Source organism: Sphaeramia orbicularis, chromosome 18 (assembly GCF_902148855.1).
Source record: "Sphaeramia orbicularis chromosome 18, fSphaOr1.1, whole genome shotgun sequence".
NCBI classification, from domain to species: domain Eukaryota; kingdom Metazoa; phylum Chordata; class Actinopteri; order Kurtiformes; family Apogonidae; genus Sphaeramia; species Sphaeramia orbicularis.
The window spans coordinates 24,434,822-24,462,003 of NC_043974.1; the positions used below are offsets into that span (position 1 = coordinate 24,434,822).

The following is a 27,182-nucleotide window of genomic DNA, read 5'->3' on the forward strand; positions in this document are numbered from 1 at the left end:
TGCAGGCAAATGAACACACACATATCCTTACATGACCACACCCTTACCTTAACCTGGAACAGAGGCCAGACAATAAAGGTGATTATATAAGTCTTAAATGTTGTTACTTCATACAGACACACACACAGGAAGGCCTTTGACATTTTCATTGGTTTCAAAGGTTGATGTCATACTAGTGGTTTGATATCTTTTGAGAACATTGGTGCAACACAGGCACATACAAATAAGTGACCATTAGCCCTCAATACTACTTTATTTCCTCAGGTCAATGTGCCTACTGTTTGGATCTCTGCTGGGAGTTATGGACAAAATAAAATCCATAATCCGCCAAAAAAGCTGAACCTTTTTCTGCCCTCTCTGCACTGTGGGACATTATCCAGCTCTGTGATAACTTATTGAATATTAACAAGAAGTACATTTTTGCATATCCCAGAGTGTAGTGTGCAATGTGGACAGCTGTGGCAAAGCTGAAGAAAGACAGGGAAAAACTGATGCTGTGTTAACTTCATGCACGCTGCATTTACATGGACCAAAGTCTAGTTTATACTTATGTGTCAGGTATACAGTATAGTCTGCAGTGCCTACATCTGTACATGAGTGTAAATGACATATGCCTGCTCTGAAATATAACTACATGTCCAATGCCCAATTATAAAACAAAACTAAAACCAGAGGAGTCTCCTCTGTCCTGGTGCAACTGCATAAGAGTCTGTAAACAACAAAAAAAAATCAACCTTAGTATTCTAACAATAATCTGAACAATAGCCCAATCAGAGTAAAATAAAGTGTTTCTGGTCTTTTTGTGAGAGACGTTGTAAACCTTTGATTGTCCATTCAGTCAGGATATATTAGCACTTAAAATGTAAACACTTGATCCAGTTTCTTTTGCGTTATTTTTAATAAAATAGTTCAATGCATGTTTGACCCAGATAGAGGGGTAACATTAGTGACAGGATTTTTTATTTTAAGGGGAAAGAATCATGGCTGTAGCAAAACGAAACTGGTCTGCATTTGATATTTGTTTTACTTGAAGAACCGAAAAGATTTAAAGAAAGTTGAATGCCTTCGTGATTGAAAGGTCATGTAGCGTCCATGTACACCTTTTAGTTGGAATCTCTAATCTGATTGATATCAGTTGGATTGATAACATGTTTGACAGTGTACCTTCTGCTGTTGTCAGGGTCAATTAAATCGTAATTACTCTATTGTTGATATTTTATATTTTTTTTAAGTTGATTTCTTGCTTTATGGTTTATATTCTACATTATGTGTAAGATGTAGTGCACCCACACCTAATCACTTTGAGGAGTGTTTGCTGACGGTTCTGTTTGTCTGAATGTGCATTACTCAGCCCGCAGCATCTATTGAGGAATGAGAGCTGGAAGAAAAAAGTTTGGGGTCATGGCAAGTCCTTAACCGGGTTTTTAGGGTAAAGGTCATGGATGGATACTCCCACACAGACACAGTCTGTTTTAAAGGCCATGTATAGAAAGCCTTTGGTGTCGGGTCTCAAGATACAGGACAAAATGGCACCGGAGATGAAGATGTTGACTTGACTGAGACTCGTGTTTATTTTGATTTGATTAGCTAGCATGTTATTTATTTAAAGGAAATGTTTGCAAAATCAGTACCTGTGAAAAGCCTTCTTAACTGGAAAAGACATGATGCCTATGTCATTGTTCTACAAGTCATCCTAATTGTGGCTTGTTTTACTTTGGAAAAAACAAGTCCTTTTTACACTTGACTGGAAAACTAGTTCGAGTTAATGGTTATATGTTTGTGTGGGGTCTGTGGATTAAAAGTTACAACCCAGGCCAACCACCATCATAAATAGTTGCTCTGCACATATCGTAGGGGAGCTGTCGAATAGGAGAAGTGACTTCTGACATGTTTCTGATGGTGTGAAATGGCAGATATGTCAAGTAGTTTTAATCTGACAGCCTGTCATGTTATACAAGGGCTGGTACTAGCTGTTAGTTTGAGGAACAAATTTTAATATGACATAATCAGTGACGGAGTATAAATGTCTTATACCTGGAAGTTTCAGTTCATATCATATTCAGCTTCAGCTTTTGCTAATGCTGTCAGCTTAAATGAATACAAAACATTTTAAGTTTTTTTGTTTTATTTAATCCTATTCATTACATATTACATACATATTACTTACATGTTTTGAAAATGATAAAAGATTTATAAATATTCAGATGAAAGTATTTGTCATGATCATAATATAGAGAATGGCTTAAAACCAGTAGTTTCTTTGACTCATGGCCTCAATCCATATTTATATTGGAAACAACTGATACAATTTATTTTATTCTGGTAGTATTTTGATTATAGAAGGAGCCATAAAATCAAAACGAAAGTCAACATATGATAGAAACGTGTTGATCACTGTGCTGAAGTTACTCTGTAGTAGTAGCCAGCTTCACCACATGGTCACTTGATTGTCTGATATCCTGTTTTGTTTTGCCATTATGTATTGAGCCATGTCTTTTGAAAGACAGACTAATGCAGCTAGAAATACTGGTCTGCCTCTTCAGTCGTTACTTCATCCTTTTGTTTCATTGTTACACACCAGCTGAGTGAGCCGGATCCTCTCCACATCAAGGTGTGTAGAATTGTGTCCCCGCAGATCATTTCCTTGTTATAAAAGTCATCAAGAAAAGGGGGAAACTGAACTTTGTGATTGAAAATTTTTACATCAAGTATATCCATTTTTTTTGTTCTTTCAACCAGAACCTCATGCTCTAAAGATAATAAAACAAGGAAAAACACAAGAAGGCATATCTGATGGCCTGTCTCTCCTTCAGTATCTGGCAAATCTTAAGAGTTATTAAAAGACCGCTGTCTTTTATGGTCAGCTAACATTGTCCACCTTGTAGGCTGCAAAAAAGCTGTCCCTCAGAAGCAATCCTATTGCACTCCATTGTCTGAACAAAACAAGAAGTAGGTGGAATCTCCTGATAGCAGTTAATTTCATGCCCTTCAGTTGGCAAAGGTTCAGCACAAACCCTTACTGAAACAGTTCACAAGGTTTTTGACAGTTTTTAGACAGTTTATTTTATAAAAATAAAATAAAATAAAACAGCACTGGACATGTCAGATTGGCACCAAAATGTAAGGGATTGTTTGGGAGAAGACAGAAAATGTGTCCAGCTAATAAAAATGATTCTTTTTCATTGCAGTCAACTCAACAAAGACATTAGAAACATATATAGGAATAGGTATGATTTTTGATGGACCTTTTTTACTGATTAAAGTAGATTAGCACAGTCCCTTATTATGAATTTGTTTCCTTATCATTATATGGGTGCCATATTCAGCTCACACTGCAGAACTTAACCCTTGTTCTCAACAATTCTGTTTATTTATGAATTTATAGTCAGACTGACAGTGTATAACTGCTATCATTTGTCAGAAGTAATTTCCAGCCTATAACAGTTTGACCTTTGTAACCTGCAGCGTGATTAAAATGGAGATGACTGCAGCTTTAGATTACTGTCAAGCACCACAGCAGCACAGACAAAGGAAACATTGAATTTGATATACAAGTGTTTTTGGGCATAGTTTGATGCCTTTCACCTGACACCTTCAGAGTGTGAAAGCGTGTCAGAGAATCCCAGTAAGCTGGAAATCCAATATAGATGAGAGCACAGCACTCTGTGTGTGTGTGTGAGTATTGATACAGGATTGGTGGTGAGGATTTGCTTTAATATTCAAGTGTTTGCATTTTGCCCATCTTCATTCATGCTCGCCTTGAGTGAGTCATCATGCGAGAAATCTATAGCGCACACACACACGTTCGCATTGCTGTTACGCCCAGGAAACCATAAATTATGCCTTTCTCTGCCTACCAGACCAGTCACTAGGCAGATGAACAGAAAGACAAAGCTAGCCAGGGCCCTAGCAACAGAGAACCTGCCTCAAACACACACACTTGATTATTCACTTCAACACATTGTACACACACTCCCTCTTTCCATTCACATTCTGATACCTGCTTAGTTGATAATTGGGTTAGAAGTACAGTTTGATTAAATGAATCCCCTCAGAAAGATATTTGAGTTCCACCTGTATACCTGCCCTTTCACTGATTAGACACACAGATACAGGGTGCCTGGTTCTGTCTAGGCATTTAAAGGGAGGCTAAGAAATTCCAAGGTTTTTCCAGGCCCAAAAAGAAGAGGAGCTTGTACCTTGCTGATCACATGTACCACATGTTCAACTGGCTCAAGGTTTTCACAAAGTACACTGGGCAGCAAAAAATCCCCACCTGGATTTAAGTAAACAAATAGTTCAGATCTTTCCATTGGTTAGTTACTGCACAGATTGGTATCTTTCAGCAGAAAACTGATGCAGTGAGTAGCCTCTCATATCTTCAACATCCATCTATTTAATAGACAGCATAAAGATTGGACTGTGTGTCAATAGAAAATGGTCATTTACATAAGTCTAGAATGACCCTGTTCCAGAGTGATGGTCCATCAGCGGAAGAAGAGAGGTGGATGAAGTGATTACCCATCATGCCTAGTGCCCGCAGTACAAGCCTGTTGGAGTAGTGTTAGGATCTGGGGTGGCTTCACTTGGTCAGGTCTAGATTCAACAGTGTTATGTGTCCCAAAAAATTACCTCTTTTGAGGTCTGGAAGAAAAAAAGAATCGATGTGGTAAACCCTTTGGAGTAAGGTGACAATAGTAGTTACAAATGACTGAAACACACAAACTTTTTAGTTAGGAGTCTTGTCATGAGCTGGAAGGGGCACACAATTTGATGTAAGTGGGAATGTCCAAATTGTTAATGCACAGAAAACCTTATATTCCCAGCAGATTTTGGAATCAAAATCCAAACTTCTTTGTTATAAACGCCACATAAATGCTACAACAGATAAAATATAAATGTGTCGTCAAGCTCTAATCATTCTTAAGAATTTTTCAGGTTCAGATGACAATATGTTGGCCTCAGGCTTGGAGGATTTTGGTGTTTACTGCATCTTCAGCATCATCTCCTGCTGTTCCATCACTTGATCCCCACTGCATCTCACAGCCAGACTAGGAAGCTGGTTGATTCGAGACATTATGGCAAAGTTTTGGCAAAGTCTGTTGAATTTGAATCACTTACCCTGTCTTTAACCAACATAGCAGTGAAGTTCACTGCTTTGTATGTTTTTGTGTATGTCTTGGATTGTCTGAAGAGAGCAGTTTCAAACAGGCCTTTCCAGTTGAACCATGCAATAGGTGTGGCCGCTAACTGTAGACCTTGGATTTGAAGGGCTTGACGTCATTCAGGTGCAGGAGTGTTGATCTCTCAGTTTGCTTCAGTGTAATTCAGTCTTTGTGTTTACCTTCAGTGACCAAGGCTTAGATTTCTGTAGTGTTTTGATTTGACAACTGGTAAGCAACCTGTGTGACAGTTTTTAATGGACAAATCTTTTCAGATTATGGCTTTTTTGTGTTCTCAAATGGAGAGAAAATTACCTTCAAAAATAAGATTTAATACTACGGAGCTTCACATAAAACTGCAGGCCACTGTATAAAATCAAGTCGGTTTAAAACACTTAAAGTCCACAGTTTGTGGTGTTCAGCATTTAAGCTGCTACTGTTAAGCTGCATCCTACGGAGGCAAGTCTCTAATATCTGCTGAGTCACATAAGACCTGATCTAGAAATCCAGTCAGTGTGTTAAATTTGGGTTGGTTGAGATTTAACTCACATAGAGGCAACTGGGAACAAGTGAGCCACCATGAAGAGAATAATAACATCATATCTTTAACCAGTGACATCCAAAAGATCATAGATTCTTTTGACTTAAAACTTCAAACTAACATAATCACAGTCTTGAAATACATTTTGTGTTTGAAGTAGTACCTTTGCTCTTTTTTCCAAACTAGTTTTGTTTTGTAAATGTATATTGCAGAGGTAGCCAAGATTTTTTACATGCACCCCTACCTTAACACTAAAGTCCACATTGCATCTATTCTTGTATTGGACAAATCAATCGCCCTGTGAAAGCCACACAAGACTGTTTACTGTGGCGACTCTCTGCTCTCACACACACAGAGTTGCATAGCAGCAGAACAAGGGCATGCTTTTCACCGTGTCCCAACTGTGACAGCAACAGAGCAAACAGGAGCCCTCAATTGGTTTGACACACAAATGCACCCCCACACACAAATATACACACATACCTGGGGAGTTGGGGTAATCTAGTGCAGGAGAGCACACAGACGACACAACATTCACAGCAAACTGAGACCCAGGGTGACACCGCTATGCTGAAGTATAGGGCCTCTCTCAAATTTACATTGCCGTGTGTGAGTGATACATGATTAATATACTAGTGCGCTTATATTCACTTTATATACTACATATTGCTTCACAGAGTTTGGAAAGAGGAAAACAGGAGCATGCCAGTGAGAACTTGCTAAATTATGATCTGAAATGTTATTAAATCTCTCACTTTATTGCATTTCAGAGAGGCTAAAGCCACTACATCTGGGAGCACACATCTGCATTACAGCTGAAGAGCTGCTCTGCTTTGTGTTGTGTGTAGTTATTTACTGCCGGAGGATAAACTGTCATGTAAAAAATGTTTTGATTGAGCCAGCTCTGATCTCCCCCCTCCCCCAGTTATTAACCTTAAACAATGCTTATTAAAAAACCCTTTGTGATAACCCTTCTGTGGCGATCTCTTCTAAGAGGATGCATAATTAGAATGGATTATCGAAACATGGGCATGATAACATAAAATTCTGCAATGTCATTGACAACATTTATGACTGAGTCACAGATGTTTATTTATGCACTGCATTAATGCTTCAAATGAGGTGCTTTGTGAAATTCTTCAGATGCTGCAGTGAATGTAGAATAATTACTTTCACAGTGTTTAGTACAGAAACTTGAAGACAATTTTATCTTTAAGGAGGTTAGAAATAAACAACCACATACTGTATAGGATAAAGGAGAAGTAGATGTAGAAATGAGCTGTGAAATCAGCAGTTGAACAGCCAGTATAGCTGATGTCATTGGTGAAAAATGTGGGAAGACTATTTTTCATTTTGTTAGAAAGTGGATGACTGTTGAACTGAGCATCAAATCAAACCAATAAATACATAAATGAATAAGTGAATAAAGAATTTCTGATAATTTAGTCAGTCAGGGAACTTATCTACACACTAACCTCAGAAATCTGGCAGTTCTCTCATAAGGTCAATATTAGCACCAAGTTTTGTCGATAGTGATTTTCCAACTTGTAACACATTCCTCAATGTATCAGCCAAATCAGAGTGGTAAATCTACAGTTTAACATAAAAGCATTGCAATAAAAGTAAAATGACTTAAAATTTTCATATCAACTTGGAAGACATTTCCACTTTACCTTGCTGAAGCTCTGTGAAAATATTGTGATTTTTATGTACTATTATATTTGACGCAATGCTTATTTCTTTTTAATTCTTTGCCAAAATGAAAGTCACTTAAAACTGTGCGTCCTACTGTTCAAATTGCTTTGCATTATGAGAAGTAGAGGAATAAAATTGGAGCAGTTGAATTTCTCTTTTTAACAAGTGATCTTAATTTCCGTCTTATTAGTGTGGTTGTTTGACATAACCCCCCCCCCCCCCCTCAAAAGTTAGTTTACTGTTGGGATTACCTTGTAATTAGTGGGTCGTTCTAGTTAGTAGCCGCAATATGCAACAGCTCCTATATAGCAAGCAATATGTAGGAATCATCACTAGGATATTAAGATCAGTGTCAGTTATTAAATGGTTTGTTTGAGGATGACAAACACACTTTTTTCTGGAAATTCACCCTGGCATTAAGGAGGAGTATAAATAGAAACAAACATATGAATAGGAGCATCAGAAAAGACAGAAAAAAAGGGAGGGTGTAAAAGAAGAAGGAGGACGGGTGAAAGGGATAAGAACTTACATCGTGATAGAGGGCAGGATTCAGCAAGCGACAAATCTCCATGGCAACACAGCCATCACGACCTAGAGTTGGGAGGTGTATGTGTGTGTTTGTGTGCATCCTCCCACCCACAAATTTCAGTCTAATGCAGAAGCTTTTATACATGGTTGTGATATGTATTCAGTAAAGATGTTGTCTGTTCCGGGCTTTTTGTTTGGTCCATGTGTAGCCTTGGTTGAGAAATAAGTAAAAAAGGTAGATACTCTCTTAATTTGTGTGTAAAACCACATGAGTTTTTGCTGATACTGGTTTTCTATCACTTCAACTAATTTAATTTAGGTGTATCAACAGTTGAACAGTTAGCCAAGTGTCAAACAGCTGATAATGGAGAAACGGTACCATTCCGTGTTGACCTTTAGAAACAATTTATTAACAGACAAAAATTACTTCAGACAAATGTAGTTACAAGAGCCCTGCTAGTTATTTGCTAAATCGTATTATAACAGGTGGTTTGTTAAAGGTGGGGATGAACTGCTAATCAGTAGAATTTTTAGATTTAAGGTTACTTTGGCTCTGATATAGCTGTCTCAATGTGCTTGTGTAATATCCTTCCTAGAACACTATCATGAGTAAAATCAACATTGAAATGAGAAAAGAACATTCATTCATTTACTTATTTATGATCTTTCTGTTCGTTTTGATAATCTGTTTTCAAGTTTGAGAAGGGAAAAAAGGCTAAATTCACCAATTCCTGGTTCTTAAATTGGACTATTTTTTTTTAGTTTCTTTATTCTTCTTTGACTGTAACCTCATTACCTACATGTTGTGGACCAAAGAAGACATTTGGAAAAGTCATGTGCCTTTGTGAGACACAGATTAACATTTTTTTGTCATCTTGTAGCTGACTCAACAATGAAAACAATGAGTTGTAGTCTTTGGTTTCCTTGATTACTAATGACTGGTATTGCATCAGCCCTGGAAATAACCTGACTGGCTGATCCCGAGTTAAAGGCACCACTTTCTTCAGCCTTTTATGTCAAAATTAGTTACAACAGTTGTCCATCTTGATAATAAACCTACATGAAATTGACATTACGGCAGCCTTTTAATGACTCCATGGTGCCTGGCTGTCTTAAGTGGTTTGGAGTTTGTTTTTTTTAGAAGTACAAGACTCTAATTAACACAAGAGGTCAATGTTAATAGATTTATGTTCTTTAAGTCAGTCAAAATTTTCATACCACGCAGAGAGAGCATATTCTTTATCTAAGACCCCTGTATTAAAAGCACATTTTCTCAGTCATTATTATTTTCATTATTATTTAACTGCAACAAACATAAGCAGTGAATTATAGTCCTTGGCCCTTCAAGAGCTGACCTCACACCTTAGGGAAAACAATGCACACCATAATTTAATATGGGGGAAAATGGTATCTGGTAGTGTACAAGTGTTAAGACCTCTAGTTTAACCTCATAAATTACATTTCAGCTCCTTACACTTAATGTAATTAGGTTTGATTTGATTTTCCCCTGAGGGTTTGAATTGTCTGTCTCTATTTATTACTGTTCTTTCCTTGAATAAATACTTTATGTGCGGTGCATTAATATGTTCCTTCTGTCTCCAGTGTTCTGCTGAGCCATTTCTCTGAAGTTACGAACTGAAGTGAGGAAGGGGCAGGAGTACAAATGAGAGTGAACCATGGGATTACATTAAATTGTTAGCAGGAGGTTCTGATGTGGTTTTGAAACACAGTGCAATCTGCATAAATGGCGTAAAATGGCTTATAATGAGCCACTGTTTTTTGTTGATAGAATAGTTGCCAAATTATAATTGTGTATAATTGTGATAATGGGGGGGTCCTGTGTGGTTACACCCTATATTTCAGTAATGAAAAGGAAATATAAAAAATGTTATTGCAGCTTTTATCAACTGCAAACCACAGAAATAGGGATAAACAGATTGTTCAGGAAAAAGAATGTAAATTGAGATAACATGCCGAATGCAGTGAAAGTCAGAAGAATAATCTGAAAGCCTGATCAGAACTTAGGTTGATGGTTGATCAACTTTATGTGGTGTTGCAGTAAACAGGAAAGGCAGAAGAGGATGTATTTTTTTCTTGAAATGCTGCAAATGGGTTTTTTCAGTCTTGTTTTTTCATATTCATTATCCATTGTCCATTTTTCAGCTCTTATGGGTTTCTCTTCAGGTTTTAGGAGGGAGAAATGTCATGGGGGGGCTGATGTTTGACTGAAATTGCACATTTGACAATAATGTTCGTTTCAAAGGTGAAATTTTCAGATTTTGACATTACAATCAGATATTAGCAAGAACTAAGAAAATAAAGCTTATTGATCAGATAAGCACAATGTTATGAAGTAGCCCTATGCTATTTTAAACAAAATTTACAATATACAGTAACTTGGGTTAACAGTAATGAAGTTATCTTAGTTGTATTAATATAGTGCAACCATAAATGACAGCAAAATATGATAGAAAACTCTTAGCAAAGTTTTTCCCTTTTGATTTGGGTTAGGTACTGTGCCTAAGAACTTTGTCTTACCTCAGTTTATTACACCAACTTTACTTTTCTCCTGTTGATGATTTTTTTTGCCTGATTTTGCTTATCTTGCATTTGAGTTCCGCTGTCTCCTGATAGTCGTCTATTGCACGTAGTTCATGTGCAACCCTCCTTTCAGGTTACTTTGTGAACCATGCTGTGTAAAATTCCATCTGGTTGTATCTGAGTGGCTTCCTCCCAGAACTCAGATTAGTAAAGGTCAGTGATAATGAGGCTTAAGTCAAAACACAACCAGTACTGGCTTGGATTAACATTAAGGCTGAGTGTGTATGTGTGTGTTTGGGTCATGTGCACATGCTTATGTTTGCAGTGTGGCAGTTAATGGCTTTCAGCTGCAAACATCTTGTCATTGAGTTTTCACTTTGAGTGACCGTGTTGGTAAGGGGGTCTGAATTGTTGTGCCGGATATAAACATTGCACTAATGATCTCTCCACACGGTAGGCAATGGACAATAAAGACCCCCACCCCGTGAAAACGACACACCCCAGCCAGTAATCACAGATTCGAAACAGAATCTGACTCATGATTTAAAAAACAAATTAAAGTGTAAAAAAAGGAGCATCACCATGATTAAGGTCACCAGGCTTTCTGCAGGTCTTTAGAAAGTCTAAAGGAGGTGAAAGCCGTAATAATTGTTCAAATGTAATGTGAAATATTTTTTTACAGGTCATAATAATAATGACCATAAGGATAATGAATAGTGATCGTAGTCGTAGTAGTGCATGTAGCCCCTAGGTACCAATATAAACTTTAAATGCCAATAGTGAATGTTTTTTTTTTTTTTCTAGATTAAATGCAACTACATTTACTTTGTAAGTAATTTTTTTACTATGAATTTCTTTACATTTACATTTAACAGTTACATTACAATCTGCATATGTAATTCATCTTAAATTGCTTTTTCAATAGTTTGAACACATAAACCTCTCCACATTTCCTCTCTATCTCCATAGTCAAGTGTCCAGCCAAGAATTATAAAAACAAAAGTTTTCATAAACTGCTTTTGACACAAGCTCATTCACTCCTATAATTCAGCGTCATCTAAAGTTGTCAAACACGTCATGTGATCTTTGGGCTGCGTGTTTCTAATTTCCTACCTCTATTCCATCCACAAGAAGCCCCTTTATTCTCTGTAAATGTCATTTGCAGACCTAATGTGAAGACACATTCAGCATGTATTTAACCGCAGTTGGACAGCCCTTGGGAACACGTTCAATTATGTACCAAGTTATTAATGTAAAAAAAATAAATGGTGCATATTAACAGTTTTAAGTAAGTATTAATGACTCGCACAAAAAAACAGAGTAATATGAGAACAAAACAATGACGTCATTTATTGTCCTCCAACACATCTATAATTATAACTGGGGGGAGAAGAGAGAGGTGAGTATGCGCATGTGTATGTATGTTTATATCTGTGTGTGTGTGTGTTGGGGGAGGGGTTGCTTAGCCTGCAGCTGCCCAAAAATGAAGGAAGAATCAGAAGACCAAAATAGTCGGACATGAAAGAGGATAGGAGAGACGGAAGACTAAAGAGTTGACGACTCTGGAAGAGGGAAACTTGCTGTACTTTGTATAGTAATTCCAACATAAAGCCAGATGTCTGTATCTTTATTTGTGCCACTTTAACATCTTAAATGAGAGAAACTGCTTCATAGTTGTTTCAGTTCTATATATTGCCACTGTGGTTAAGGGCATAAAGGTTTACATTAAAGAACTTGGTGTATCTTACCAGATGTGACTACTTTCTCAAACTTTGTTTCATACTAACTGTGCTGTCCTGAAAATACTGCACACAGTATATCTCTGCAGTGTTGGGTTTGGTTATTGGAAAAGTACTTCTCAGATGATGGATGAAATTATTTTGAATGGCTGTAGTTAAAGTCAATGCACAAATAGAGAGGGAGGACTTGATAATGTTTTAAATGTAGAGATAATCGCATGCTCAGAGGCATTGTGTAACAAATGGAAGGAGGTTCTCGCCTCTGAATAGCCGGCCAATCACTGCATGAAGTGGACCTGATTGTATGATGGATTGCCTCACTAGTTTCTATGTCGGGAAAGTCTAAGAGGTGCTTTCTGAACACCTCATTGCAGTTGAACAGTGAATGATGTTCACATGTTCAGAGAGCAATACCAATTCAGTATTCTGTTCTGATTTGTGTGGGCTGTATTTTGATAAATACCTCTTTTTATGCCTTTATTTTAAGATGTGGTCCTTATTGCTTTAAATGTAGTTTCCAAATCACATTTTGCTTGTATTTTATTCACATCTCAATTTGTCTTTTAATTCTTCAGCCTAACATTTGTGCTTTTGCCAATATCCACATGGATCCAAATTAGAAAATGATTTGGATATTGTTAGAATGACATTAATGGTGTCTCAGTCTTTGTTTTCATTAGTGGCTTTACCGGTCAGGCAGCCTGTTTACATACACATGACAATCAAAGAAAATCTGAAAAGCAGGTTTCACAGGATATTGAACAACATGCTGACTGCACTGTAGTAACCTATCTAATGTCAGGCTATCTATGCATTCATCCGGTCAGTTATCAGATTTCTCTCCTACCTCCGGAAAGCATGGCTTGCATTTTCGTTATTCATGTATAAGGAACAGTGAGGGAACAGGCAGAAAGGCAGTTTTTCTTCACATAGCAAATGAACAAAGATGATGTAAAATCTAGTTACATGGCCAAGAAATCAGCTTTCTCAAGAAATCTGGCTGGGGGGAGGTGTTTTCTCTAATCCCCCGCCCAAACAACAGAAACTGGGATTCTCATATCCATAACATTTGAGAATAACTGCAGACTGGAATAGGCGATGGTAGGACGCCATACATCACATCACCTGTGTCTGTTATTGCATCAGATTAGTACTGTTACTAGTGTACTGTTCTACTGATAGAAGAACTGTACATCATAACATTTTTGGTCTGTACTAGTGCTGGGCAATTTGAACAAAGAATTTAATCTTGTTTTCCCCCTTTTTCTCCGTGTGGATTTTTAACTATTTTAATAAATGTTTTTCTTGGAATTTAGAATGAAACATAATCCAGAGATGGTTTTCTTTATATGCTGATATATGCAGTATCATTGAATTCAGAAAAAACTTGCAAAGGAGTCAATGTGCATAATTTGTTAAAGAAATGGAAATAAGTTGAATAAAGCTTCTTTGATAGTCAGTGACTGGAGAAACATAAATGTACATATTACAGAAAGCAAATGAGTGGAGTTTTTGTGGAGGAAAATGGGAAATGATTTTCCAGGAAAGTATTAATCTTAATTTTGTAATTTTAACAAATTTCACAAAGCAAACGCGCTATTAACCTAATAAATTGAAGTCTTTTTTCATTAATGGAAAATTTTTAGCTGTTATATTGCTTGCTTTTCATGCTCTGAAACATGCCGCTCTCCTAAAGCTCTTGGTAGATGTGGCTTTGGACAACTTAAGAGTTCACTTGAAACTCATTCACTAAGGGCACTCTAGTTGAATTTGAAATCAGCTTTGGACAGTCACATTGGGTCTCATTGTGTCATACGCTGCCCACATATGACATGCTGTCTGTCTCCCTCTGCCCTCGGCCTCACAATCCAAAAATAAAAATCATTTGCTTCTCCTTCGCACAGGGCCACATAAGGCTGGTTTCTGAATCTAACAGTCATTTGTTTTTAATCCCTCTTTCCCTGCCCGCTTGTGCAAAAGCTTAATCTGGCCTATTACAGTTTGTGCAGGTCTGCACTGTCAGCATGAGAATGTGGGTAGGTGGGGGTGGAGGGGGGTGCGGACATTAGATCATACCATCTGGAGCAAGAAACACACAATGAAGTAATCATATTTATCCTTGTTTCCCATGACCCAAGTTATGGTAAAGGAGGAAGATGTTGATAAAGCTGTGGTCTGTGGGTAATTTGCCACATAGCGTTAGTCTGTAATTTGTTCAAACTACAGAAAGACAACTTTGTGAATTAAGTGGTCCGATAGAAAAAGAGCAAGAATAGTTGAAGAAGAGTTGGTATTGTGTAGACCTCTTCACTCTGCACCACCAGTCTGAATTTCAATGGTCCGTCTCTCTCATCGGTGTCAAATCTCCTAGAAGTGTGTGTGATTTGTGCCGCCACGTATGCCCGCGTGCATACCCACACCTTTGTGTGTACCAGTGTGTATTCTTGTATTTCTGTGCTGGTGTTTGTGGGACGGCCCATGTGTGTTTGCGTCTCGTCACCCTGGAGCCAGTCGTCCTCTCCTCTGACCCTGATCCCCGTCACCTGTCCGCTCAGATCACATACACAGACATAGATGTACAGACACACACACATACACACAATTGCTGTGACCCTTTCCTGGAGTTGAAACCCAATCGCTGTTGCCAACCATGCAAAACTTGCCAGCGCAGCAAGGTTTTGTTTTCTTTTTGTGGGTATGTGTATGACTCTGAAGACCTACTGTTTGTAGTAAAATGAACTGAAGCTATATATGAATGTAAATGGACTATGAAGGGACTTTATTCATGACTGGCCAGGGCTGCAGCTGTGAAAAGGGCCAATCTTGTGACGTATGTACACATAAGTCACACAGATAACGTCACTAAAAAAAATATAATGGCTTAAATGTGAACAGTGTGAACATCTAATCAGGTTTATATTGAAGTGAGTTGTGATTATCTGTTATGTGAAATATTAACTATAGTAAAACAGTAACAATGGGGTCATTCTGTGCCAACTCACCATGGCCCTCTCAATTCATGTACTAGATTTTCTTGGAAAAAAAATCCATGTGACCATCCAACAAATCCAAAGGATCTTACACACCTTGGAATTCTTTTCACCTTCTTTAAATGATTTTCTGTAATACATCTCAATCCCTATCATATCTGGATGGTGTTTGGCCCTGTAGAAAACACTGACTACAACAGATCTTGTTAAATATACCTCCAGAACTTATTTTTTTATTGTATATTTTCCAATTAGAATTTTATGATGATGTAATTTGCCTGAAACCTTTTTTATGATATGGGATAAAAGATGAGATAGGATATGAGGTGTTGTTTTACTCTTTCAACAAGTCCTTTGTTTTTTTTTCTGCCGTGTTAATGGTTGATTTGATATTTGTGAGTGGTGATTACAGTTGTCATGTTTTTTCCAAGAGAATCCATGACATAAACTAAACTTTTTCCAGTTCATGTTATGGATTCATGACATGACTGCTGTAATCACCACTCACAAATCTGACAACCCATCTCAGATCTTTATTAAGCTTTAAATTATTGTATGTCTAGTAGGTATGTTCAGATCAACTGGAATGTAGCCCTTTGCAAAGCCCTCCATTTCTTTTTTGCCACATTTTACATTCCATTTTTCCACAATCATGTCCTGTGAAGCTCATACATCGCCCTCTCTTTTCTCAGGACTCCAAGTCATCTTCTGGACGCTCCAGCATGCCGCGATGTCGGAACTCTGTCGCCACGACCACATCAGACGACCAGCCACACATCGGTAACTACCGGTTACTGAAAACTATCGGCAAGGGCAACTTCGCCAAGGTCAAACTGGCACGGCACGTCCTCACCGGAAAAGAGGTAGGCATGCGCACACACACTGGTTTGAACCAAAAGCTTTAATCCTTCTTTTGTTTCCAATTAGAGTCGCCTTGACTTTCTGAACCCTGGATGTCTATATTTAGTCCCCTAAGTCATATTCCAGAAATTGCTTTAGTATTCCCTCAATTTACCTACGGACTGGATTCACTCTTATAAATGAATGGAAGATGAAACCTTAATCTTCTGCTCAGCAAAGTGAAGCAAATGTTGCTTTTAGTGCTCTGCTTAAAATAAAACACCGCACAACTACCATTATTAGCAGGTGAAAACCCTCTTCCTCTTAGTTTATTGGTTTAATTCCAAGCCACTGACTTGTAGTGTGTGTTTAGGTAGAAAAGAAGCAGTAAAAAGGGAGATTGTTAAGAAAATGGTTATAGTGTCCAGCAAAAATCACACACTTTTGCAGACGCACTTTTCACTACATATCACATAGCATCTAATGTCACTTAAAAGTTGGGAATCATAATCTATAAATTGAGTATTTTTTTGACATTTTTAAGCACACAGAGAGGACATCAGTTTATTTCCCTTAATATTGTAATTGCAAAATGAAAAACAAGTTAACAAGTTAATTTTACCCCTTCTTTTCAATACCAAACACTTTCGTTTCAATCTGAAGTAGAGTAATTTTGCTCAAAACATCACACCTCAAACAAAATCCTGGAGCTGTGTTAGTGAGCAGATTTATCTTCTGCTTTGACTTGGATTATCCAGCGCCCAGCAAAATTAGCAACGAGTTATGCACCCATTTGCTTATTCTTTGAATCTCTTAAATGTTCTCAAAGCTGGAAGATATAACCCAAACTTGTGTTATTAATACATTCACATTTGCTAATGAAACAATTATCACTGTATTGTTTGAACAGGTTTTCCACATTTTTCCATAATTTTCATTGTGACGTGTCAACAGTACTGTAACGACAGCTGCATCTTAAGACTGTTTTCCTCACATGGGTGTAAAACATATTATATATCTGATTACAGTGTTTTAAAGGATGCAGTTTCAAAGTACTTTTTAACTCACCGGCCGATACGCCATGAGTTGTAGTGAAGATGCTGTGTTTGTCATCATCTTTGTCTTCTTTAGCAATTTCTTCAAACACTTTCTCCAACAAAACTACTGGTTTGGAGCTCTTGATGTTTTATTCTTTCCAAGTAGATTTAATTTTAAAATCTCCAAAAACCAACAATTATTAATCTATTTCTTATTATTCTCTAACTTTTCAAACTTTGTTGGAAGCTCAGTGTCAATCCTTTGTTTATCTTGATAATTACATGTTAAAAAAACAACAAAACTACTGGTTGGCTTAATTTCAAATTTTCTATGTAGCTTCCTTAGGATAATGTCTACAAAGTCTGTCCGCAATTTTGAAAAATTTTGATTTTTGAATTTTTGATGAATTTTTCAAATATTACAATATGCTTTTACTTGTAATGGGCCATATTTTAATGGCTTACAACATGTAAATGGTTAGAGATATCAAGTTGAGTTATCCTCCAGTGAAAGTACCACCCACCTCTATTGGGAGATTGATCTCCTGCATCAAGACCACAGGACTAACGTAGTGGCAGAACCTGACAACCTCACAAATTTAAGTTGTTATTGATACTTGATAGAACATGCTGGTGAGCTACAGGCCCATCGGTCCTAATTTTATGCATTTTTATCAACTAAATTAAATATTTACTATGTTTAAATGAGATAGAACCAATGCATTTTTTTCTCTGGATGCATTATGGTAATGAATTTGAGAGCCAAAAAAAAACATGTACCAAATACTGAACTGTGCAACATAAAAGGTAGAACTAGATTGTGTTTGTTATTTATGAGCTAAGGCTGTCTGCTTGAGAATCATCGAGAAAAACACCTAACATTAATCTTCCTTCCTGGTTGCTGCAAATAGTGGAGGATCATGCTGTGATGCTCAGTAGGTCTGGTTTGAACCGAGGCTTGTGTGCCTTCAGAGACAGTACATCTGCTGCTGCAGATTAGATCACCATTGTCAGCGTGAATAGGGAAGTCTAAATATCTCCGGCTTACTGTAACCTCCAGATGTGATGTAATTTAGTGGTCTGTCCCTTTAAGGGAAAAGCTGTGTCTGCAGTGAGTCCATGCTGGGTTCTGTCTGAGGCCCAGTCAAATCAACTCTCAGCCTGTGAGAGAGCGAGAGAGGGGTGGGCGGGCTCTGTCAATGTGTGACGGCTCTGTGCCTGACACCCTGATAACACTCCATGTGACTGGCTACCACACACACGCATATATACAAAGAAAACAAGGGAGAGTCAGAGGGCATGAAAGAGTCAGACAGGCACAACCAGAAAGAGGAGTGAAAGAAAGGAGTTAGTTGACAGTGAAAGACAGAATGGGAGAGAAAAGTAAACGTCCCCTTTCTGTGTTCTTGTTAAGAGATAATTCTTTGCTTCCTTGCCTTTGCTCTTTATGTCCTCTGTTCTGTTTTTCTCCAGTTCTCACTTTGCATTTCTCCCATCTGCCTGCTTCTGTGTTTGATTTTTGCTACTTTCTTTCATTTTCAGTGGTTTTTACCACTGTTTGCTGTTGGATTATGAACTATAGACCTCATTATTGCATGGGCATAAACCATGTGCCAGCTCTGCATCGCTGTCTCTTTTCTGTCATATTATACAATAGTCGCCTGCTGTGATTGTGTGTTTATCACTTAATGCTGAGAGATTGTATCTGTGTGTGTGAGGGTGTGATATGTCCAAAAAAGATAGCAGTCTGCGTGTTTTTGCTCCACTTGATGTGCTCACAGTCCTGTTGCTGTGTGGGTTTGTGTGAGGAGAATGGTCCAACTCTACTGTGTAATAAATGAATAAAAGTGTAATAATAAATGGTCACGTTCTTGTTTTTCTTCTAGGTGGCTGTAAAGATCATTGATAAGACACAGCTCAACTCCTCCAGTTTGCAGAAGGTGGGTCTGTGTTAAGGACACGCACACACACACACACACACACACACACTATGAGGCATAAAACTCAAACCTCAGTCCTTACCCTTTCTCTCCAAAGTCACTCTTCCTCCCCCACTAGCGTTTCTCTTCTGTACTTTCTCTCTGTCTCTGTCTTTCCCTTCCACCCTCCCTCTCCCTCTTTTCTCTCTATTTCTTGTTCTCTGAAGTGGTCTAGTTTTCAGAGAGAGTTTTAATTACAGGAAACAAGCTGCAATTACTTCTTTGATCGTGGCAGGGTGGGGTCTGTCCACTCACATGCACGCTCTCTAACCATGTACTCTTACACAGCGAACACACACACATCAAATAACCATGCATCAGCAGATGTAAGACATAAAACATACAGTAGTGTGCAAATGTGACAGACCACGTGACAAGACATTGCAAAAGACATGGCAAAGACACTGAAAGGGAAAATGTAACATAAATCCAATGATGTATGGTCACTGGCAGAACACACAAAATACAAATTCATGGACTTTGGTTTGGAGCTGTAGATGTTTTATTTTATCCAAGTAGGTTTCATTTTAAAATCTCCAAAACCAACGAGTTTTAATCTATTTCTTATTACTCTGACTTTTCAAACTCTGTTGGAAGCTCAGTGTCGATCCTTTGTTTATCTTGACAATTATATGTTTAAAAAATTCATGTCTTCTTCACATAGGATAGATTACCCATGGACCTCTGGTAATTTGTAATATTTGTAGATTTTCTGTGATCTTAATCCCATGTGAATCTACCATGTCAGTAATTTGAAAAGTAAAAATTCCACAGCAAATTACCTACCCTGTTTCAGCTCTCTTCCCTCTTCCTTGGTTGAGGATTGTGGAGGCCATGCTGGTGATGATGAAAAAAATTTTTGTGGCTGCAAATTCAGGAGGCTCAGGTTGTGATATGGCAAAGAAAGAACAAATTTAAATCCTCCAGGAGAGCGAAAGTTTAGACGGTGGATGACAGTGTATAGAAAGGAGCTTTTTTCTATCTTTTGACCCATATCTGCAAGTGATAGTACAGAAAATCAGTGTCAGGGATTAAAGTCAATAAATTTGAGTAAAAGCAGGCTTCAAATGAAACACAGACGTAGGGTGTTCATTTCTAAATCGGCTGAGGTTCCAAGGTTATATTCGTCTTGTGTGCACAAAGCTTCAGTCATAATTGAGATCAGCTGAAATGGCACACTACAATACCCAATATGGAGGGAGGGGAAGGCTTACATTTATTTCTGTGATCATGTATTTCAAAACGTGTAGAATTTCATACACTATTTTGTATTATCATTTATGGTTTTTTTCCCCAGAGAGTGTGTACTGCTTTACTTTAATATCATCCTTGAAAGGAGCAAGTCACGATAACACAGCAGCTGTTAATGTTGCATAACAGTGTAGGGTTGTGTGTCACAAAAATTTTTCAAGTTTGAAAGTTTCTAAATGTCTGCTTGTAATGTCACTTTGAGTTAAATGGCTGCAGAAATATGCCATAGGCCTAGAGTAGACTGAGCCTTTCTGTTGATTTGCATTAGAAATAATTTCCCCTTAGACCCCCTGTTAACTTGAAAAGGTTGAATTTGTGCAGGTGGAATTGGTATTTTTAATGTGTCATACACCTCGGGACGAGTAAAACTGCTCAATGTCTAAAATCCAAAACAATGCCTGAGTTTTGGTTTAAATGAGTAGTGTTGCTTCAGTTACTGCAAGTATGTCATCACTGTTTGTTTTTGCTTCCTCTCTAGTAATCTGACCCATACACAGGAAATAAATGTTGATTCTATTGAACGTTTTTCCATCTTGAGTCTGAACTGTAATATGAGAAGGATTACTGAAATTCACATCTGAAATATGCTGCTTTTTTCTTCAATGCTGCCCACTCTGGTGTACACTGAAACCACATACAATGTATCCACACAGACAGAAATCAGGGGGAAAAAATCAGAATGTGAAACTGCATGCTAAAAAGATAGAGGACCTGCCCCTGTTTAATGCTGCAAAGGGAAAGCAGAACAGTTTTAGTTCCATCATGTTTGACACAATCATAACAGTGATTGCAATTAAAATTGTCAGTCACGTCTTTAACCATCCTCCCTCTCCTATGACACTTATGAATAGCCAAAATCTTGCCCAGGGGTGTAGATTTTCTTCAGTCTATACATAAAGTCAAGAGTTTACGTTCAGTGTGCTGACTGATAAGTAATTTGCCTAGTTACGTCAAAAACTAAACTGCTTTAACACATACTCTGTAACAGCAGGTGCATGCATGTTGAATATATTTGCAAATCACTGTAATATCACCTCACATCTGGTAGCATATCTGACATAGCACCTTGTGTTGCTCGTTTCTCACAGCTCTTCCGAGAGGTGAGGATTATGAAGATGTTGAATCACCCCAACATAGGTGAGTCACTCTGAACTTTCCACGTGTTTTTTTTTTTTCCCCTCATGATCAGCGAAACATTATTGGAGTATTAAGGTTAAATGATAATACTGTTTCTGCTTTTCTCTCTCATCTCATTGTTTTTGCTTTCACTCCGCTGTTAATTTTTTCCCCATTCCTCCTCCCACCTCCTCCTTTTCTCTGTCCACTTATCCCTCGCCTTTGATTGTCCTTCTCTACCTATAGTCAAGCTCTTCGAGGTGATAGAGACAGAGAAGACTTTGTACCTGGTAATGGAGTATGCTAGTGGAGGTAAGTGTGTGTCACTGTGAAATCATTCCCCCTGAGGCTTGGCACTTTGTATGTTAGAGTCATATTGCTTCCCACCAGCACAATCTGTGGCCTCCATGGCCTGTTTTTTTTTATTGTCAGAAACAACCTTTTTTGTTCATATATGTGGGATCTTTTCTTAACACCTGATAATGGCTGTTCACTAAATAATAAAGCAAACAATGTGACAAAATGTTACAAATATATTTTATTTTATCCTTGAAACAAACATAAGTGGTGCCAGGCACAACAAACCCTGCCCCTCACACGTATTTCGCCCATTATAAGTAATTGGGAAGATTTTAAAAATCATAAAAAATGTGAACTTTTACCTACCTTTCCCAAAATATAATGACATCTATTCTAGGTCACTGGCAATCTAGAAACCCAGTTTGGTATGAATTGAATCAATAGTTTTGCTGCTATAGTGTTAACAAACAAAGAAACAAACAAACCGAACCAAAAACAATACCCCTTGCCTCTCCTTCAGGGGGGCGGCATAAAAATATTCTCTTAAGGACACCAGCTTTGACTGACTTGGGCCTTTTAGCCCTTTGGATCCCAAAGCATAATATTGAGTTCAGTGTCTCATTGACCCAGTACTCTGGATTTAAGAAGACAAGCATCAGGTTCCAACACTAAATCTGCTCTCCTCTTCTTTCTCTCATCTCCCAGGAGAGGTTTTTGATTACTTGGTGGCCCACGGCAGGATGAAGGAGAAAGAGGCCCGTGCCAAATTCAGACAGGTGTGTGATGAGGGCAAAATGTGTAAACATGTCTAATGGATATTTTATGGTATGTTGGATGTAAATGTTTGTTTTCAGTGTAGTGATTTGGATGAAAGATGTTTTTGTGTAGTTGTAGTTTTTCAAGATTTATGCAGTCATAATTCTTAGAAGCTGAAAATGGAGAGGAGAGAATGCACTGTGCAAAGCATTTTTTCCAACACTATTATAACTGATGGAAAATTAATCTAATTTTCCATCCAGTTCTGTGTAGGTTTAGTTCATGTTGCATTGCTTTTATTCCTTAGATTTCATTAACTGTAACAAACTTGTTTGGACAATTATTGTTAAAAGTGACATGTGTTTCATTTATTCACTAACTTAACTTGTGAGTACTTAAGCTGTCATCCATATCTAATTTATCAGGGTTATACTGTTAAAGTAGACCATGTCAATTACTAAAATGCTTTAAATAATTTACGATAGATCATTAAAATGTAAGCAGTTGAGAGGATCGCTTAAATTTTGCATCCCTAGCATGTCCTCACGTTTGCTACCTAATAAAATCCTAATGAAGACTTCTCAGTGTCTTGAACTCGTTTTCTCACCTCTCTAACTCTGTCCATCTCCTCCCCCCTCCCTCTCTCCCTTTCTCACTCACTTTTTCACTCTCCAGATTGTGTCAGCAGTGCAGTATTGCCATCAGAAGTGTATAGTACACAGAGACCTCAAGGTGAGAACACACATTGAATTATATTGAGTGTCAAAGCAAGAGCAAGCAAAGCCTCTTTCTCGCTCTCTTTCTCTGTCCATTAATCTTCACATGATTTAGCTTTTTGAGATGAAATCCCGCCCCCCATGAATCAGCAAAGGTTAATCACAAAGATGATATAATATCCCTCTTGTGGTGCAGGGGTTTACCCATGTGTCAGAACACATGCGCCGTCTGCCACTGTGTTTCCCTGCTATCCTCTTATTTCATTGTCCCCTAGTTTAGAATTTTTTTACCCTTTCAGTATATTTGATTCCTCTTTGCTGGTACTGAAATTTTTCCAAAACTGAAACACAACACAGAAAAATAATGCTTCCAGGTCATTTTGGTTCATAGTATTATGCAGAATTGTAAATCCTCTTACTGTGCTAGCAGGCAGACCTGTAGACACGACATTATCATGATTACTGTTACAGTAACCACACAGAAACTTCTCAGTCCGTGGAAGATTTGTCACACTGATGTTTATTTTCGTTATTGCAAGCAACATTTCCAATGACTTGACAAAATAGTTTCTGTTTGTTCACAGGTAATGATTGTATTTATGATCTAAAAAAACAGTATTGAGAAAATTCATGGCTTATGAGGACAGACAGTTCTCATTACTGTAATGCATCCCATCCTGCACTTTATCTTAATCACTGCTTATCTGAGGATTGTAATGTCAAATCAGTCACAGATTTACCTCTAGTATATCCTACGCTGCAAATGCACATTTCGATGAGCCTGCATTTCCCACTGAAACTGGAATAACAAAGACTAAGTATAGCTGCCATCATATCTTGGATGTCCCCCCTCTATACTGTACTGATGTTTCTTTTTCTAAGGCAGCCCCTTAACAAGCGAACATCAAAGTGTCCAAATTTGTAAGAACTTAGAATTAATCTTAATTAGCCATAGAAAATTAAATCTGCCAGGAAAAAAATGAAAAGCTGGTGCTCATTTATTTCTAAGGTCAGAGCCTGGAGATGATGTCAGTTTTGTATTTAATCTGCGCATACACACACAAGCTGCAGAGTATTCAGAGCAAGTGAAAAGGAGAGCGCACCTGTTGCTAGGCAACCACAGCCTCCTTGCTCACTAGCTCACTCTAGGCCTAGGATACACACAGAAAAAACTGTGCTAGCTCCCTTTGCCCATTGTGCTGCATGTAGGCCTCAATCTGTTACTCTGTAAACCTAATTCTCTATGCATTTGGGTTTTTTCATTTACTCTATTGTGTGTGTACCCTGTTACTGCCAATTGTTTACTGTCAGTAATAAGGTAGAATATATTTGCTTCAAATTCATGTTGGGGAAAGTACAGATACTACAAAGCAGGGTAGCCTGTTTGTGAGGTTTTGGCCATTGTTTGGAAGAAGTTCAATGAAAAGCATTTTTGTATGTTGAATATCATATTACTATATGACAAAAAAATTCCAAAACCCTCCCTCTTTTTTAAAGCTGGAGAGCCCCAGGCCAACTTAGAATGGGAACAGCAGAATTAAAACAACAACATAGAAGCTAAACTGGATACTGAACTTTGAGCCATTTATGCCATTAACAGAATTGCTTTGATACTATCAAGTAACAAAAGTCTCTTTTCATTCAATACGAAATTTCAGTTCTTTAAGACTACATCTTATTAGCTTCATTCTGCGTATATGTTTGACATAAAAACAATTTGTATATGTATGTATGTATATGTATGATATGTATGTATAACGCCTAATACTGTGTTATGAGATGCAGACTGCTTTGCTGGCCTTGGTGGAGGTCTGTGCTCTTTGAATGCTCTTCTAGTTTATGTTGAGGGAAAAAAAAAGCGTTCTTCTCTTCTTCTACCTGTGCTTGCTCTCCATACTATTATCTCTTTCTTTTATTGTCCATTTTACTTCAGCTTCAATTCGATTCAGGTGCTTTACTGGCATGAATGGCAGAACAATATTGCAAAGGATTGTATAAGTTCATTAATATAAACCAAATCATTTTGCTGAATACAATAAATGATTAAATATGCAAGAAAATGGCAAAAAAAAAAATCTAATGCTTTGTCTTTGCGCTTATCTTTTTGTCATTGTATCCCAAACACTCTGTCTGCAGGCAGAGAACCTGCTGCTGGATGCAGACATGAACATTAAGATAGCAGACTTCGGCTTTAGTAATGAGTTTACTCTCGGGAACAAGCTGGACACTTTCTGTGGCTCCCCACCCTACGCTGCTCCAGAGCTGTTTCAAGGCAAGAAGTACGATGGGCCAGAGGTGGATGTATGGAGCCTGGGGGTGATCCTCTACACACTGGTCAGCGGTTCACTGCCTTTTGATGGACAGAACCTCAAGGTCAGAAATGGGAGAGTGTGCGCTTGTGTGCATTTGTATGTATTACATAATCAGATGTCTGTATTCTGTGGGTGGTTGTAGTATTTGTCATGCTAGTTTCTGTTCCTTCTCCCCTACAGATTACAGTGAATGTGCAAATGTGATCAGATTTGAAGCCTCAGCCTAAGTACTTTGTTCTCAAACTTGTTTTTTAGGTGGTGTGATGCACAAAACTGGCCCTGAAATTTGGTACTTTATTCAGTTTAGTTTTCAAACAAAAGAGATTAAGCACTGCCTTTGAACTGTAGTTATTCACACCACCTATCACACTGTGCAGTCAGTACCCATATGACTCATTCTGGAAGTGCAGACACATTTTGGGTGGGCGATATGACATTGAATGCGGTGATATTGATATTAACATGCCTGTGAACAGCCAACTGGGCTTATCAAGAATGTCTTTGCACACTGCTGTTATGGAGTTTGGTTTAACACCTACGTTTCTGCTCTTACTATTTATTTAACTCAGGCCTCTGATTTAACTCACAGTTATCATTTCTGTCTTTTTAAATGTAGCATCACAAAAGCATATGAAATACTGATGCTGAATTGTTTAGGAGCTTCAGATAATTTCATTGACATTTTATCAAAGCTGGAGTAGTTCATAGATTTTTATGCAAATTCGACGCCTAATTGTGCAAGTTCATTGCTCATCGAAGGATTTTATCCTACATCTCAGCCATGACACAACCTTCATTCATAAATTCATCTCCATTAGTGTCTTAATAATGCAAACTAATCAGACCCCTCTAGAGGGAAGTGCAGAATTACAGAGGTTAATGAGTTTAGTGCAAGCTATTAAATATGTTGTGTGAATAAAGAGCACTGAAGAAAATTACATATTGATGTGATTAACATTGAATATTTGTGGTTTGTGGCTATGTCGGTGCTTTCAACGTACAAATTGAATAATATCTTTTTAGCAGAAAATGTTTTTTTAAAAAATGCACCCAGTGTTTATGTGTAAATAGTAGCACTTATTACATTGAGAATTAATCTAAGTGTAAAATTTAGTGATGTATCTCAGTCAGTGGTGGTTCTAGCTTGAGTGATGCCCTGGGTGAGAACCCCCCAAATGATAGACCTTTACCTCTAGTAAACTTCAGGGTAAATCCTAGCATAGCCTGTATGTTCATTCTGCATGCTCTGTTGTTCTTAAGATGAGTCTGTTGTTGATTCTCTGTGCTCTTGTCGATTCCCAGGAACTGAGAGAGCGTGTGCTACGTGGCAAATACAGGATTCCCTTCTACATGTCCACAGACTGTGAGAACCTGCTGAAGAAGTTCCTGATCCTAAACCCTTCTAAAAGAGGCAGTCTTGAGGTATGGCCCATTGCACTGGGGCAAAAATCCTGCATTTAGAGACAGGACACAAAAATGGGACATTAGAGGTTAAATTATTCAGATTGATCAATATTTAAAACAACTTGAGTATAGCTCCTTAAAACTTGGCAGTAACACACTAGAGGTACTTGAGTTTCATCTGTTATGTTCCTAACATAAAATGTTATGTGCAGCATGACAGTAATATATGGTATACCAGGCTTGCTTTACCAGCTACATGTGAGTTTGTAGCTGAA

The 27,182-nt window shown here is 37.9% G+C and overlaps 1 protein-coding gene across 12 annotated transcripts in view; it reads left to right on the forward strand.

The window, feature by feature from the left end:
- The window catches only part of mark2b (MAP/microtubule affinity-regulating kinase 2b), a 56,264-nt gene that overhangs the window by 2,907 nt on the left and 26,175 nt on the right, over positions 1-27,182 (forward strand). For all 12 annotated transcript variants that reach the window (XM_030161742.1, XM_030161745.1, XM_030161749.1 and 9 more), the window contains exons 2-9: positions 15,889-16,059; positions 18,960-19,013; positions 21,392-21,440; positions 21,666-21,731; positions 22,425-22,495; positions 23,151-23,207; positions 25,328-25,564; positions 26,806-26,925. In XM_030161742.1, coding sequence (XP_030017602.1) covers positions 15,889-16,059; positions 18,960-19,013; positions 21,392-21,440; positions 21,666-21,731; positions 22,425-22,495; positions 23,151-23,207; positions 25,328-25,564; positions 26,806-26,925 — 825 coding nt within the window. The remainder of the gene's footprint in view (positions 1-15,888; positions 16,060-18,959; positions 19,014-21,391; positions 21,441-21,665; positions 21,732-22,424; positions 22,496-23,150; positions 23,208-25,327; positions 25,565-26,805; positions 26,926-27,182) is intronic.